This window comes from Hordeum vulgare, chromosome 4H, assembly GCF_904849725.1.
Source record: "Hordeum vulgare subsp. vulgare chromosome 4H, MorexV3_pseudomolecules_assembly, whole genome shotgun sequence".
Lineage (NCBI taxonomy): Eukaryota > Viridiplantae > Streptophyta > Magnoliopsida > Poales > Poaceae > Hordeum > Hordeum vulgare.
Window position 1 is genome coordinate 592,512,419 of NC_058521.1, and position 13,779 is coordinate 592,526,197.

Consider the following 13,779-nt stretch of genomic DNA (forward strand, 5'->3'; position numbering starts at 1 on the left):
GTGATTCATCATGTAACATCTATAACATGGAGAGATAAGTAACTAGCTCCCGTTCGTCGATCTATTGTAGGCATGTATTCCGTATGTAGTCATACGTACTTAGGGAAAAGAACTTGCATGACATCTATTGTCCATCCCTCCCGTGGCAGCGGGGTCCTAGTGGAAACTACGGGATATTAAGGTTCTCCTTTTAATAAAGAACCGGACCAACGCATTAACACGTGGTGAATACATGAACTCCTCATACTATGGTCATCTCCGGGAGTGGTTCCGGCTATTGTCACTCCGGGGTTGCCGGGTCATAACATATAGTAGGTGACTACAACTTGCAAGATAGGATCTAAAACACACATATATTGGCGACAACATAATAGGTTCATATATGAAATCACGGCACTCGGGCCCTAGTGACAAGCATTAAGCATACCAAGTAGTAGCAACATCAATCTAGAACATAGTGGATACTAGGGATCAATCCCCGTCAAAAACTAACTCGATTACATGATAGATCTCATCCAACTTATCACCGTCCAGCAAGCCTACGATGAGATTACTCACGAACGGTGAAGAGCATCATGGAATTGTCGATGGAGGAAGGTTGATGATGACGATGGCGACGATTTCCCCTATCCGGAGCCCCGAACGGACTCCAGATCTGCCCTCCAGATGAAGAACAGGAGGTGGCAGCGCCTCCGTATCGTAAAACGCGATGAAACCTTCTCTATGATTTTTTTCCGGGCGAGACGGAAGATATAGAGCTAAGTTTGGGGGCGGTGGTGCCACGTGGGCCCCACAAGCCCTCACGGCGCGACCTAGGGGGTGGCCGCGGCCTGTGGGCTTGTGGCCCACTCGCACGCCCCCTCCGGTGGATCTTTGCGCACATATTTTTCTTTTATTCCAGAAAAAATCTCCGTAAATTTTCAGGACATTCCGAGAAATTTTATTTCTGCACAAAAACAACACCATGGCAATTCTGCTGAAAACAACGTTAGTCCGGGTTATTTCCATTCAAATCATGCAGGTTAGAGTCCAAAACAAGGGCAAAAGAGTTCTGAAAAGTAGATACGTTGGAGAAGTATCAAATGACATATATTAACTTGGGATGATTAAGATGATGACTATGGTATTTTTCTGTGTCCTAACATTTCAAATTGGTATGATCAATATGATGATGAGTTGTTAGATGATTAAGAGGATGATAAGTTATATCACATATATTAGATTAAAGTGGATAATGAGCTAGATTAAAGTGGATATGGATGCAAGTGCATGATCAAGTTGAATTAGAGGAAAATATGATGTTACGATTCACAACATCGTATTTTCCTCTAATTCAACCTGGTATCTTGCATCCATCTCATTTAATCTAAATGTGGTTTCTTCCTTAACTTTTACTGATGTTGTGTATTAGTATGTATAATTGCATAAAAATATAATACAAATAAAAAAATAAATATGGGTGATTAGTAGTAGCGCTGGGTAGAGACACACGCTACTAATAGTTAGTAGTAGCGCGTTTAGAGAAACACACTACTCATAGTTTAGTTACGAGTAGTGTCGGTTGACTCACACTACATCTAACAGTTAGTTGTAGCGCCACATCAGTAGCACGGGCGACCGCGCTACTACCAAGTATTATTCCCGCGCTACTACTAGGGTTTTTCCTAGTAGTGTTTGACAACATCATGTCGTACACCTTCGAGAGTCCATCTTGAGAAGTATGAGGGTCTGATACGTCTTCAACATATCTATAATTTTTATTGTTCCATGCTATGATATTACCATTCTAGGGTACTTTTTAGACATTTATTTGATGATTTATATTATTTTTGAGCAATAACCTATTAACCTAGTGCCAAGTGGCTTGGTGGTCTTTCATATATATATGCATGATTATGATATCTTCATAATTCTCTATGATCTACTAATTTGGTTTTGACGACTAGATTGATTTATCTTCAACGGGAGAGGTTAGTTGTAGTGGGTTCAATCATGTTGGAAATATGCCCTAGATGCAATGATAAATAGTTATTATTATATTTCCTGTTTCAAGATAATCGTTTATTATCATGCTAAAATTGTATTGAATGAAAATATAGATACATGTGTGAATACATAGACATAACAATGTCCCTAGCAAGCCTCTAGTTGGCTAGCCAGTTGATCAAGGATAGTCAAGGTTTTCTGACTATATGCAAGTGTTGTCACTTGATAACTGGATCGCATCATTAGGAGAATCATGTGATGGACTAGACCCAAACTATGAACATAGGATATTGATCATGTCATTTTGTTGCTATTGTTTTCTGCGTGTCAACTATTTATTCCTATGACCATGAGTTCATATAACTCACTGGCACCGTAGGAATACCTTGTGTGTATCAAACGTCGCAACGTAACTTGGCGACTATAAAGGTGCTCTAGGTATCTCCGAAGGTGTCCGTTGAGTTCGTATGGATCAAGACTGGGATTTGTCACTCCGTGTGACGGAGAGGTATCTCGGGGCCCACTCGGTAATACAACATCACACACAATCCTTGCAAGCAATGTGAATAAGTGTAAGTCGCGGGATCTTGTATTACGGAACGAGCAAAGAGACTTGCCGGTAACGAGATTGAAATAGGTATGCCTATACCGACGATCGAATCTCGGGTAAGTAACATACCGAAGGACAAAGGGAATGACATACGGGATTATATGAATCCTTAGCACTGAGGTTCAACCGATAAGATCTTCGGAGAATATGTAGGATCCAATATGGGCATCCAGGTCCCGCTATTGGATATTGACCGAGGAGTGTCTCGGGTCATGTATACATAGTTCTCGAACCCGGAGGGTCTGCACACTTAAGGTTCGATGATGTTTTAGTATAGTTGAGTTATATGTGTGGTTACCGAATATTGTTCGGAGTATCGGATGAGATCACGGACATCACGAGGGTTTCCGGAATGGTCCGGAAACGAAGATTGACATATAGGATGGTTTCATTTGGTTACCGGAAAGTTTCGGGCATTTCCGATAGTGTACCGAGAGTGACGAATTGGTTCCGGGTGTTCACCGAGAGGGGCCCACCCACCCAGGAGTGAGCCCATAGCCTTAGGATGGCGCACCAGCCCTTAGTGGGCTGGTGGAATCAGCCCAAGAAGGCTATGGCTCCACATGTGAAAATACCAAAGGAAAGAAAGAAAAAAAAAGAAAAAAAGAGGGAGGTGGGAAGGAAGAGGAGGACTCCTCCTTCCCAAACCGAATTGGAGGAGGAGTCCTACTCCACCTTCGGCCGGCGCACCCTTGGGGCCCTTGTGCCCTAAGGCTAGCCCCTCCCCTCCTCCTATGTATATTAGTGGTTTTAGTGTTTTTGAGACACAACTTTTCCACGTGCAACTCAAACCTATTCCACATAGTTTTGCCTCTAGATCGGATTTCTGCGAAGCTCGGGCGGAGCCCTGCAGGAGTAGATCACCACCACCACCGGAGTGCCGTCACGCTGCCGGAGAACTCATCTACTTCTCCGTCTCTCTTGCTGGATCTGGAAGGCCGATATCGTCATCGAGCTGTACGTGTGCTGAACGCGGAGGTGCCGTCCGTTCGGCGCTAGATCGGAACGGATCGTGGGACGACGGTGATTTGAATCACGAAGCTGTACCACTACATCAACCGCGTTTCTTCACGCTTCCCGCTTAGCGATCTACAAGGATACGTAGATCTAATCTCCTCTCGTAGATGAACATCACCATGATAGGTCTCCGTGTGCGTAGGAAAGTTTTTGTTTCCCATGCAACGTTCCCCAACAAATCCTGCGGTGCTCAATCTGAGTGACAGAAAGGGACATGACATGTATTGTATTGATGCCACTAAGGGTAAAACGATGAGATTCATTCCTATTTATTGGATTTACTTTGTCTACATCATGTCATCATCCTCCAAGTATTACTCTGTTTTACATAATACTCTAGATGCATGCTCGATACCGGTCGATTGGCGGAGTATTAGTAGTAGATGCAGGCTGGAGTCAGTCTACTTGCTAACAGACGTGATGCCTATATGTAATGATCAATGCCATGAATATATATTGCATAAGTATGCGTTTTTATATCAATTGTCCGACAATAATTTATTTACCCACCGTATGCTTTCTACGATAGAGAAGCCTTTAGCGAAAACTGTGGCCCCGAGACCTCCTAATAAATATATTTAACAAAACTCTAAATATCGTGTTGCCTTTTATTATTTGTATTTACTTTTTATATTTAATATATTACACTATCTATCTATCACTACTTATCGCTTGCAAGTAACGAGTTCAAGGGGATTGACAACCCTCTTTCCCGCGTTGGGCGCAAGTGTGTGCTATTTTGTGCGTAGGCGCTAAAGGCGGGAAATTGCGCGGTTCTCCTATTGGTTCGATAACCTTGCTTCTCACTAAAGGAAATACTTACATCTATTGTGTTGCATCATCCCCTCATCTTTGGAGAAAAACCCAATGAAGATCACAACTATGAGGGCCCATTGGTCCAATCCGAGAAGCATGGGCCGACTAGGCTAGTACCCTCTAGGCCACGACACGGTCAGTCACCCCCTTGAAAAATCAAAGTAATAGTGATACTCCCTCTGTCACATTTTAGAATGCATGCTTGGAAATTCTCTCGAACCTAGGTGGTTTTTGATTGGCTGTAAGATAGGCTGAAAAATAACATTCACACTACGCATGCATATAGAAGCAGTACAACGGAGTTCTAATTAGCTGCTAGGAGTAAATGCAATGCGCCTTAAACCTTGTCTATTGTGAAAATGCACGTAAATTTAACCATGCCTTTTAAACTGTGATGGAGGAGTATGTAATTGGCATTAATGGTCTGAGAACTTAATGCTATTTTATATCTATTTGTAAGGATTCTACTTTTATTAACTATACTATACTTCTTAATTTTGAAGGCCTCACAGTCAATTTATGTCTCTATTATGGAACTCGGTCACTCAATTTTGACCAGGTCAATAGTTTCTCAAGGAGTTCTCGCATTAAAATCTTTTAATTCACTTTGCTTACTAATTTTAGAGCTCTCCCATTCGACTGGGGTATTCAATTTTGGAATTGCGTCATATTTTGATCGGGGCAGCCTTTCTTCAAATCAATTGCCAATAACCGGCCTATAAAAACATATCAAGTCTGCCCGACTTCACATCGCCTAGAAAAGCAGGAAGCACCAACATATGAAACTATAGGATCAATATAATAGATGCAGCCATTGACGTAGAAAATTTTCTCACATAGTATGAGCTGTTTAGTTTTTCTTAGTCCAGTATGGATAGATTAATAGATAACACAAAATCACAGTGCAAATGGCCCACTAACACACCACGTTATATAGAAGAAAACACATCATCATTTGTTCCACTAGTCAAACCAATTATTCCCTCAGTTTCAAAACATAAGATGTATTTTTTTTTAAAAGTCAAATTATTGAACATTGACCAACTTCACAGCCAAAATTATCGACATCCACCATAACAGTTAAATAAAATATGAAAATTCATTTCATCAAGAATCTATTGCTACCGATATTGGTCAATAAATTTGGTCAAACATAAAGATGTTTGACTTTTTGAAAAATATAATCGTCGAAAAATTTAAAACGACGGGAACACTTAAGAAAAAAAAACCGAACAACACAGAAGACGCTGCAAGCCAGCAAAGCGCATCAAACCCTTTTTAACTTGCTTGACTGCGGTACTGTAGCACATCTTTGTTTCCTCTCGCTTGGAAGGATTCAGTACGTCCTCAAGTGGGTGCAAAGGAGGTTCAGAGCATTATTTATACCCATCAAACCGGATCTCATTCTCAGGTCAGTTCAGCCCATATCTACTCCTTTTCCCATTAGAGGAGCACCGCTGTTACCATTCCTTGGCTATCATCCGTTAAGTAACCAACATTCTTGTGTTCTGTAGTACTGTACGTGAGACTACAGTAGTACCTGCTTGAGAACATACTCTTGACTCAATGGAGAAGGACCTGTCGTCGTGGTTCCATGTACAAGCGGCGGCGGTGCCGGATCTGTCGCTGGCGTTGGCGCCGGCGGGCAGAAGCCACGACCGGGATCTGGTCGAGGAGTTGGTTCCCATGACGTGCGTGGACGGCAAGCCGGTGCGGCTGTTCCAGTGCCTCTTCTGCGACAAGACGTTCCTCAAGTCGCAGGCGCTGGGCGGCCACCAGAACGCGCACCGCAAGGACCGCTTCGCCGGTTTACTCTCCGACCCCTACCACAAGGACAGCCCATTCGGAGGCGCCGCCGTCGCGGCGGCCTCCAACGGGCCGTCGGGCGACTTGGGCGTCTCCATCGTCTCGCACGGCGGTGGTGGCGTGACCGCGGCCGATGCCTGCAGGCCAGAAAGGAGGGGGTTGGGCGGCGGCGCTAGCCGGTTCGCGGAGCACGCGCCGCCCCAGGACCCGTACGCTGGACGCGACGGTGTGGTGGGCTGGCCAAGGGCTTCCGCCGCAAGCGGGGCCGGCGAGGCGTTGGACCTCGAGCTGCGACTGTAGCTAGCGTCGGCTAGCTGCTGCCATATCGCGCAGGTAATGTCATTTCGGGACCATACTTCTTTTCCCCTCCTCCCAGCGTAAGCCTGTGCATCTGTGTGCTAGAGTAGAAATGCACTTCGGTCTAGACTGAGATTTCCCCGACGATCCTGCTGCAGTGATCTTTCAACTTGTGTACTAGCAATCTTGACGGACAAAGCGTGCCCAGATGCTGAAGATGGTGGAGAGGGGGGGTATCAGATGCGCAACAGGCAATGGATGAACTTCTGGAAGGATACTATCTTCTAGCGGTTTCTGGATTGTAATATGCACATGTTTACCGCTTATTCTTCACCTTCCTTGCTGCGTGTTTTGCTATGACGAACTCCGTTTTTACGGTTTCATGCGCAAGTTGCCCATGCACGCACTGTATTTATGCTCGTCTATCTTCCTCAGAGTCTCCAAAATATGTGCCGTACGTGCACATGTCGTCGATGGAACTTATCACCACGTTTCGCCAATTCGCGCGTACGTACGTATAGCAGTACGACCAACGGACCAAACAAGTAAACAAGCATACTCTCTTCTGCTTGATTTGGTAATAATAAAGCAGTACTAGTGATGAGGTTGCCACAAGGCAGCCAGTCGACCGTCCACCTTTATCCCTTACTCCACCCAGGTATGGGATTCGAAGGATTGCTACAGTACAATAATGTGCCACAAACCCGTGCAAGTGGTGCAGTGGAATGACTCAGATGCCAGGGCCGACGATAAGAGCAACTCTAACAGACCCCGTATTTCGTCCTAACCCGTCAAATAATCGTTAAAATGCGGGTCAGGACAAAAAAACCAGCACCACGCATCCGCCCCGGTCCGTAAAATGTTTAAGGGGGCGCGGCAAAATCCCGACCCGATCCGGAAAAACGCGGGTTTCCCCTTGACGGCTGCGGTGCCCTGCATATAAGCGGAAGCGGTTGGTGGGGGGACATTTCATCCCGTGCTTTCTCCCACCAACCACCTCTCCTCTCCCCCCTCGCGCCGTCGCCGGCCGCGGCCCAAGATTTCGGCAACAGCAGTCGGCAGGAGCACGCCGGAAGGCCGCCACGCGCACGAGGCCTCCCTCCCTTCCCCCTGCGTCGGCGAGCCGCCAGATCTGCGGCACTTCATCGCGGGCCACCGGATTTGGCTTTTTCCCGCCGCCGAATGCTGCCCCACGCGATGGAGTGGTCGGGGAGCCTCTCCCGCAGCCCAGGCAAGGGCGCATCGCCGCATGCAGGCACGGGTTCGTCCGCCCGCCGCCGTCGAAGGTTTGCGGGCATGGACTCGTCCGACCGTCCACCGGGCTCGGCGCTCCCGCAGCGTCTTTGTGGCCTGCCGAGGCCGCTCATAAAGTGCGACGACTGCCCGCACCAAGTGTTGTGGCTCACTTCGGGCACGCCGACGCACCCCGGATGGGTGTTCTATAAATGCGAAAACGACGGGGTACGTGCACTTGCGGTAGCTCGTTCGATAGCTCATTCTTTAGTTTAATTGCGAGCCTGCTCATTCTTTTGTGTAGGATAATGGATGCTCATTTTGGTTTTGGGAAGGCCAATACATTGATTTGTTGATAGAAAGAAACTTAATAGATGTTAGTGCACTCCTTAGTACAATCGAAGGCAATGATGTGGCTGCATGTGCAACTAGAGGGGAAGCAACGTCTACTTCTTTGGAATCAAAGATGAAGAATGAAGAAAGCAAGATCAAGAATCTGCAGATCAACAATGAGTGCATGGAGAAGATATTGCTTCAACTAGTGCGAGCAGTTATGTAAGTTGGAAATCTTCTGAAATGCATACTTATGGTTCTTGTTTTCTTTGGTTTTGCTATTCTAGCCAAGATTTGGTGATATCTTTTGTATCTAATGTTGTTGCAAAAGCAAAGAAAAGCATTGTGCTAGATCAATTTAAGTTGTAAATCTAAGTTTTACGGGCCGGGAGAAGCTGCGCCAGATCAGATCCCGCAGAAGCCGACCCGTAAAAAAAAAATATTCCGCGAATATGCTTTTTTATGGGTCCGTTATGCGGGGTCTGCATCTGTGCCAGCCTGCGTCGGCCCGCAAAAGCGGTTTTGTGCAAACTGCAAATGCCTTTTACGGGCCGGCTGGATGCGGGGTCTGCTAGAGTTGCTCTAAGAGCCCTCAATGCTCTCCGTTTCGCCCCTCGCCTTAGGCTCGCCATAGTGGGGGTAACATAAGCATTAGCAGTATGGCCCTTGCCCTGATGTGGCATCAAATTAAAAAAAGAGTGAGAATGTTGAGAACGGACGTTTGGTTCCCGGGAGCCATGAAGGCCGAAATTTTTGAAAAAATCAAAATTCGAAATTTTTAATTCCAAATAATCTGAAAAAAATATATAATTAAACAAAGATATGATTCGTGTATGTGTAAAATTTCAGGTCGAAATATTTTGAAACGTGACCTGTACAAAAAAGATAAATTCATGGTCTGAAATGATGAATAGTAACATATGTTAAAAAGTTCCAGATTTGTCTTTTTTGCAGAGCCATCATTTCAATGTATTTTGTTCTGAAAATTTGCACACTTGTGTATTATACCTTCATCTATCTATGTATTTGTTTTCGTTTTTTTTTAAATATTAAAATACGAATTTTCACGAAATTTGAAGTTTGAATTTAAAGGCCTCTATGGAGCTCGAGAGCCAAAAGCAATTTCCGAAGAATGTTGTAGGATTATAATTAGATACAGTAACAAAGCACAGGCTACGAGAAAAAATTAATGCAACCTGATCCCGTGCGGGTTGCGCGTCGTTGCTATCCCCGGGGTTCTTTCTTCTCCAGAACTTCTCCTCCCCCGCTATCCCACCTCCACCCCAGCCATTTCCATCCCCGAAGTCAGCTCTTCATCCCTCCTGTCGGCGGCGGCGGCGGGCGAAGGCGCCACCCATCATGGCGAGATCTGGCGCCAACAAGGAGATGATCCCGGTCCAGCCGGTCTATTCTGCTAACACTTCTCAATTGCACGCTCAACGGTAGTACACTGCATCCTTATCAAACGAGTAGTGCAATGTCACAAGAAAAAACTGCATGTATTTTTTCGACATCGTTTTGGCTTCAGTTTTTAAACCGTTTGTCGGAACAAGGCGTATAATATACCATTGGGTTGTTACGAAAAATTCCCAACTTCGTCATGTCAAACTGTTTTCGAGATTTGTCGCGGTTTAAGAGCAGTTTCAAAAACAGTGGGCGGATGACGGGTGGCAGTGAACGTATTTTCGCGTTTTTTGTAAAGCGTACGTCGGAATGAAGCAAACGATATGGCGTTTGAAACGTATTGTCGAGGCACACCTTTTTCATAGATATTTCGTCCTCTATTTCCGTACGTTTTAAGAGCGGTTTCAAATTTACTAAAAAACGAAATTCTGTTTTTTAATTTGTTAATTTTTTGGATACGTTTTTCGCTGCAGTTTTTAAACCTTCATCGAAACGAGGCGTATGATACGGTGTTGAAAAGCTGTGGAATAGGCGCAAATTTTGTATGTTGGTCACTTGTTGAGATTCCTCACGGTTTTAAATGAATTTTGAAAATGGTGTTGGTGTGTACGAGTTGCAGCGAGCGAATTTTCGTAAATTTTTCCGAACAGTTCGTCGGAGAGATGCAAATGATATGTCGTTGGAAAGATCTCGATGAGGTGCAACTTTTACATGTAGAACACTCTTTCTAATTCCTTACGATTTAAGAGCAATTTTGAAATTACCGAAACGCGGACACTCTGTTTTTTGCGACAGCAAAATCGACGTGTGAACCGCATCAGACAAAAGAGCGTTCGGTCGAAACATGCACTGCATCAAAAGGACAAGTGAACTTCATCTTATCTGTTGTCTTTTTCGTAACTGTTTTATGAAACAAGAAACACATGCTACCTCATGGGATGAATGCAGTGCAAATCAGATGTGAAAATGAATCGCTATACAAATCGAAGTGGACTGAATGGCATTTTTGTTCTGTTCAAACTACTCTCTTTATAAATACGTTCGAACTGAATTACTGAGGCTAGTGTATTGCACTTTTTGCAAAATGCTTTTTAAAGTTTGTATGGTTGAGGTTAGTGAACTGCAATATTATTTTTCATTTTTCTGCTCACTTTTTTAATGCGACGAGGCAAGTGTACTGCATCAATATTTCTTAAAAATTGACCACAAAAAACTTCCTTCGCCATGCACCGGACTGCAACCGCACCACAAGAAATAAGCTGATAATTAAAAGTAAATAAATTTAGTCGAAGTGAGTACCAAATACTTTTTAATAATCAATATAAATTATCTAACAAATTTGTTGACACACTCACCTGGCGGTAGAACTAGAATCAACTGATCCGCATGCACCCAAATTTTGATATTATTATCGCGATTGTTGTCATGACCAAGATCGGAGGTAGTGTTCATGTCCTCCTCAAACCAGTAAACCTTGCAAAATGCTCTCCAAGAAGAACAACAAAATATGTGTGATCTACTCCATTTTTTAGCGTAACAACAAAAGTGGAAAGCTTCATGTTTAGCTGAGCTATCTTAGTCTCTCTTTAAAATGGAACTTGTCCAAGATATGGAGTCTTGCATGACAGGGAACGGAGTAGTCGAATTGTATAAAAGAAAATGGTAGGTTAATTAAAGCAAAAAAGCACATGCCATACTTCATTACAAAAAATATATGTCATTTTTATATACTGTAATAATTTCAAAGTCTTTGTTTAGTTTGACGATGAAGGATGTACCGTTGTCTAGGTGAAAATAACGGTTGCATATATCTGTGTCATCGGTGCACATATAGCACTCAGGGATCCCCTCATTGTCAGTCATTTACTGTGTTCATGATTCAATGATTAAAATCCAACAACAATTATACCAGAAACTATTGAGCATGGGTTGACTTTAGGATTGTGGGGCTTTCTTGAAAAACTCTCATATCTCATGGTCTATATGGTGCACGTACACTCTCTCACACTGATATGGTGGTGTATGTTGGTGGACACTCCCTCACACTAATATTTTGACTGTCGTTGATGGTCGCTTCCCCTTCGTATCCGCGTGCATTACCAAAATATCTAAGACACGGGAACGAAGGAGGAAGCGACCACCACGACAACAATCATGATTCTTTCTCTGATATTATGACCGTTGGTGTTGGTCGCTTCCTCTCCCTCTCTCACACATCATACCTTAGGTATATATCTCGAGAAGAGGAGGAGGAAGCGACCCCCACAATAACAGTCAGGATTCTTCCTTTGATATTTCGACTGTCGATGATGGGTGCTTCCTCTTCCTCTCTCACGGATTATACCAAGATATATATCACGAGAAGAAGAAGAGGGAAACGACCTCCACGACAATAGTCGAGATTCCTCCTTAAAGAACATACTGAAAGTCACACGAGGAGCTCCAACAGACTGAAAGTCAACCCAACTCATAAGTCAATTACCGTTACATTTATGGAGTAATGACATAAAAAATGGCCTATGTTTTGCCAAAATGTTATCTAATTCTTGTTCCGACAAATCACGGGCACTTGATATTTCTTACTTTAAGTAAAAGTCAAGCTTAAATTCAAAAAAAGTTTGGCATGACCATTTCTAAAATAAGACATATCGAGCGTCTGAAATTTGTTTGAGCAAAAATGAATCAACATTCCGGCAAAACATAGGCACTAGGAGGTATTCCCAGCAAAATGATACACACGTCCAATAATAACATACAACATTCTATATTAAAAAATAAGCACTACAAATTTCTGTACCTAAATTTTCTATACTACAAATTTTTATACCCAAATTTTCTATACCTCAAAATTACTATATCTAAATTTTCTATACTACAAACTTCTATACCTAAACTTTCTATACTAAAAATTTTGTACCTACAAATACCAATAGGTTTCTATACCTAGATAGGCTATGGCATTAAAAACAAAAGGGAGGAGGGATGGAGGAGGGAGGCGGAAGTGGAGAGAGGAGATACCTTGGCGCTAGGCGGCAGCGGGCAATGGCGACTGGCACGGGCGGCAGACACGAAACGAACGGGGAGGGCGGCCGTGCGAGGGAGGGCGGCGGGCACAAGACGGGATGGGGAGGGCGGCCATGCGGGGGAGGACTGGCCAAGATGGGAGACGATCGGCGCGGGGGACAAATCGAGTGGAAAGGGAGGGAGTGAGGAGGGGGAGTGGGGAGAGTAAGGGGACCGGCATGGGGGAAGATAAAAGGTAGGATTTAGCAGCAACACTGGTCTAGAACAAGTGCCACTGCAAGTTATACTAGCTGTAGCGACAACTCGTAACAAGTGTTGCTGCTAACATGGGCCCATAACAAGCACCATGTGGGCCATTTAGCGGTAGCGCTGCCTAGCTTGCCATGCTACTGCTATGGTTACTACTCATAGCGCTTATTAGGCACCGTGCTACTAGTAACTAATAGTAGCTATTGATAATATTTCACATATAAGCTATTTCCTAGTAGTGTCCCCGGTCGCTCGATCGAATCACAATTCTGAAAGTAGTTGGATTTCACATGAGCGCACACTAAGTTTCAATGATTGAAGTTTATGATCTTTGTATCCGAAACTTGCGATTTTCTCGCTCCCTCTTAACAAGTTTCATAATAAAATGTTAAAGCATATTTTTTGTCGATTGTTGGCAGAAAATAATGATTTTATTGGTTTTGCTCGTACTAAGTTTCAAGAGTTGAAACTTTAAATTTATTTCAAAATTTCATCAAAACAAATTCAAAATATATGTTATTTGAAAGCTCTCGACATAATAAACACGAATATTTACACTTACTTTAAACTTTTCATTCAAAAGATACGGAAGTTCAAAAATTAAATGTTAAAAAAAGGCACGCGCGAAGGACTAAGTGCCCTCACACCTGGTGCCACAAATCCTCTTTCCATGATAAAAAAAAAAGCATAATCGACGAGTGTGGGAGTACATAGATAGGCTGAAGGAGTTGCTAATCAGGATGGATGGAGATGGTGGAAGAGAAAACAGGGTGGCAGAGGCAAGGAGCTCCGTCCACGCTGAGCTAAGCTCACAACAACGAGCTCGGCGAGGTGCATCTAGAGCGATATACCTATAAGTTTTTTCTCATATGAAGGAGAATAGTGTTTTTTCCCTAACTTATTCAAGATATCACTAGACTTGGTTCCGTGTGTTATGCTTTTAGGGTATCTTCAAAGCAGACCCTTAATCCTTCTCTATATGTCTGAATCATTTTTGTCATTAT

At 43.6% G+C, this 13,779-nt stretch overlaps 1 protein-coding gene across 1 annotated transcript; it reads left to right on the top strand.

Moving 5' to 3' along the window:
• The first annotated feature begins 5,838 nt into the window (after positions 1 to 5,838).
• On the top strand, positions 5,839 to 6,908 carry LOC123447378 (zinc finger protein ZAT6-like). The gene is made up of 2 exons (XM_045123975.1): positions 5,839 to 6,568; positions 6,691 to 6,908. Exon 1 carries the CDS (start codon positions 5,996 to 5,998, stop codon positions 6,533 to 6,535), a length of 540 nt encoding a protein of 179 aa, XP_044979910.1. The 5' UTR covers positions 5,839 to 5,995; the 3' UTR covers positions 6,536 to 6,568; positions 6,691 to 6,908.
• Positions 6,909 to 13,779: the final 6,871 nt, after the last annotated feature.

Coding starts and splice junctions, on each gene's coding strand:
- LOC123447378 (XM_045123975.1), top strand. CDS start 5,996: ATGGAGAAGGACCTGTCGTCGTGGTTCCATGTACAAGCGGCGGCGGTG.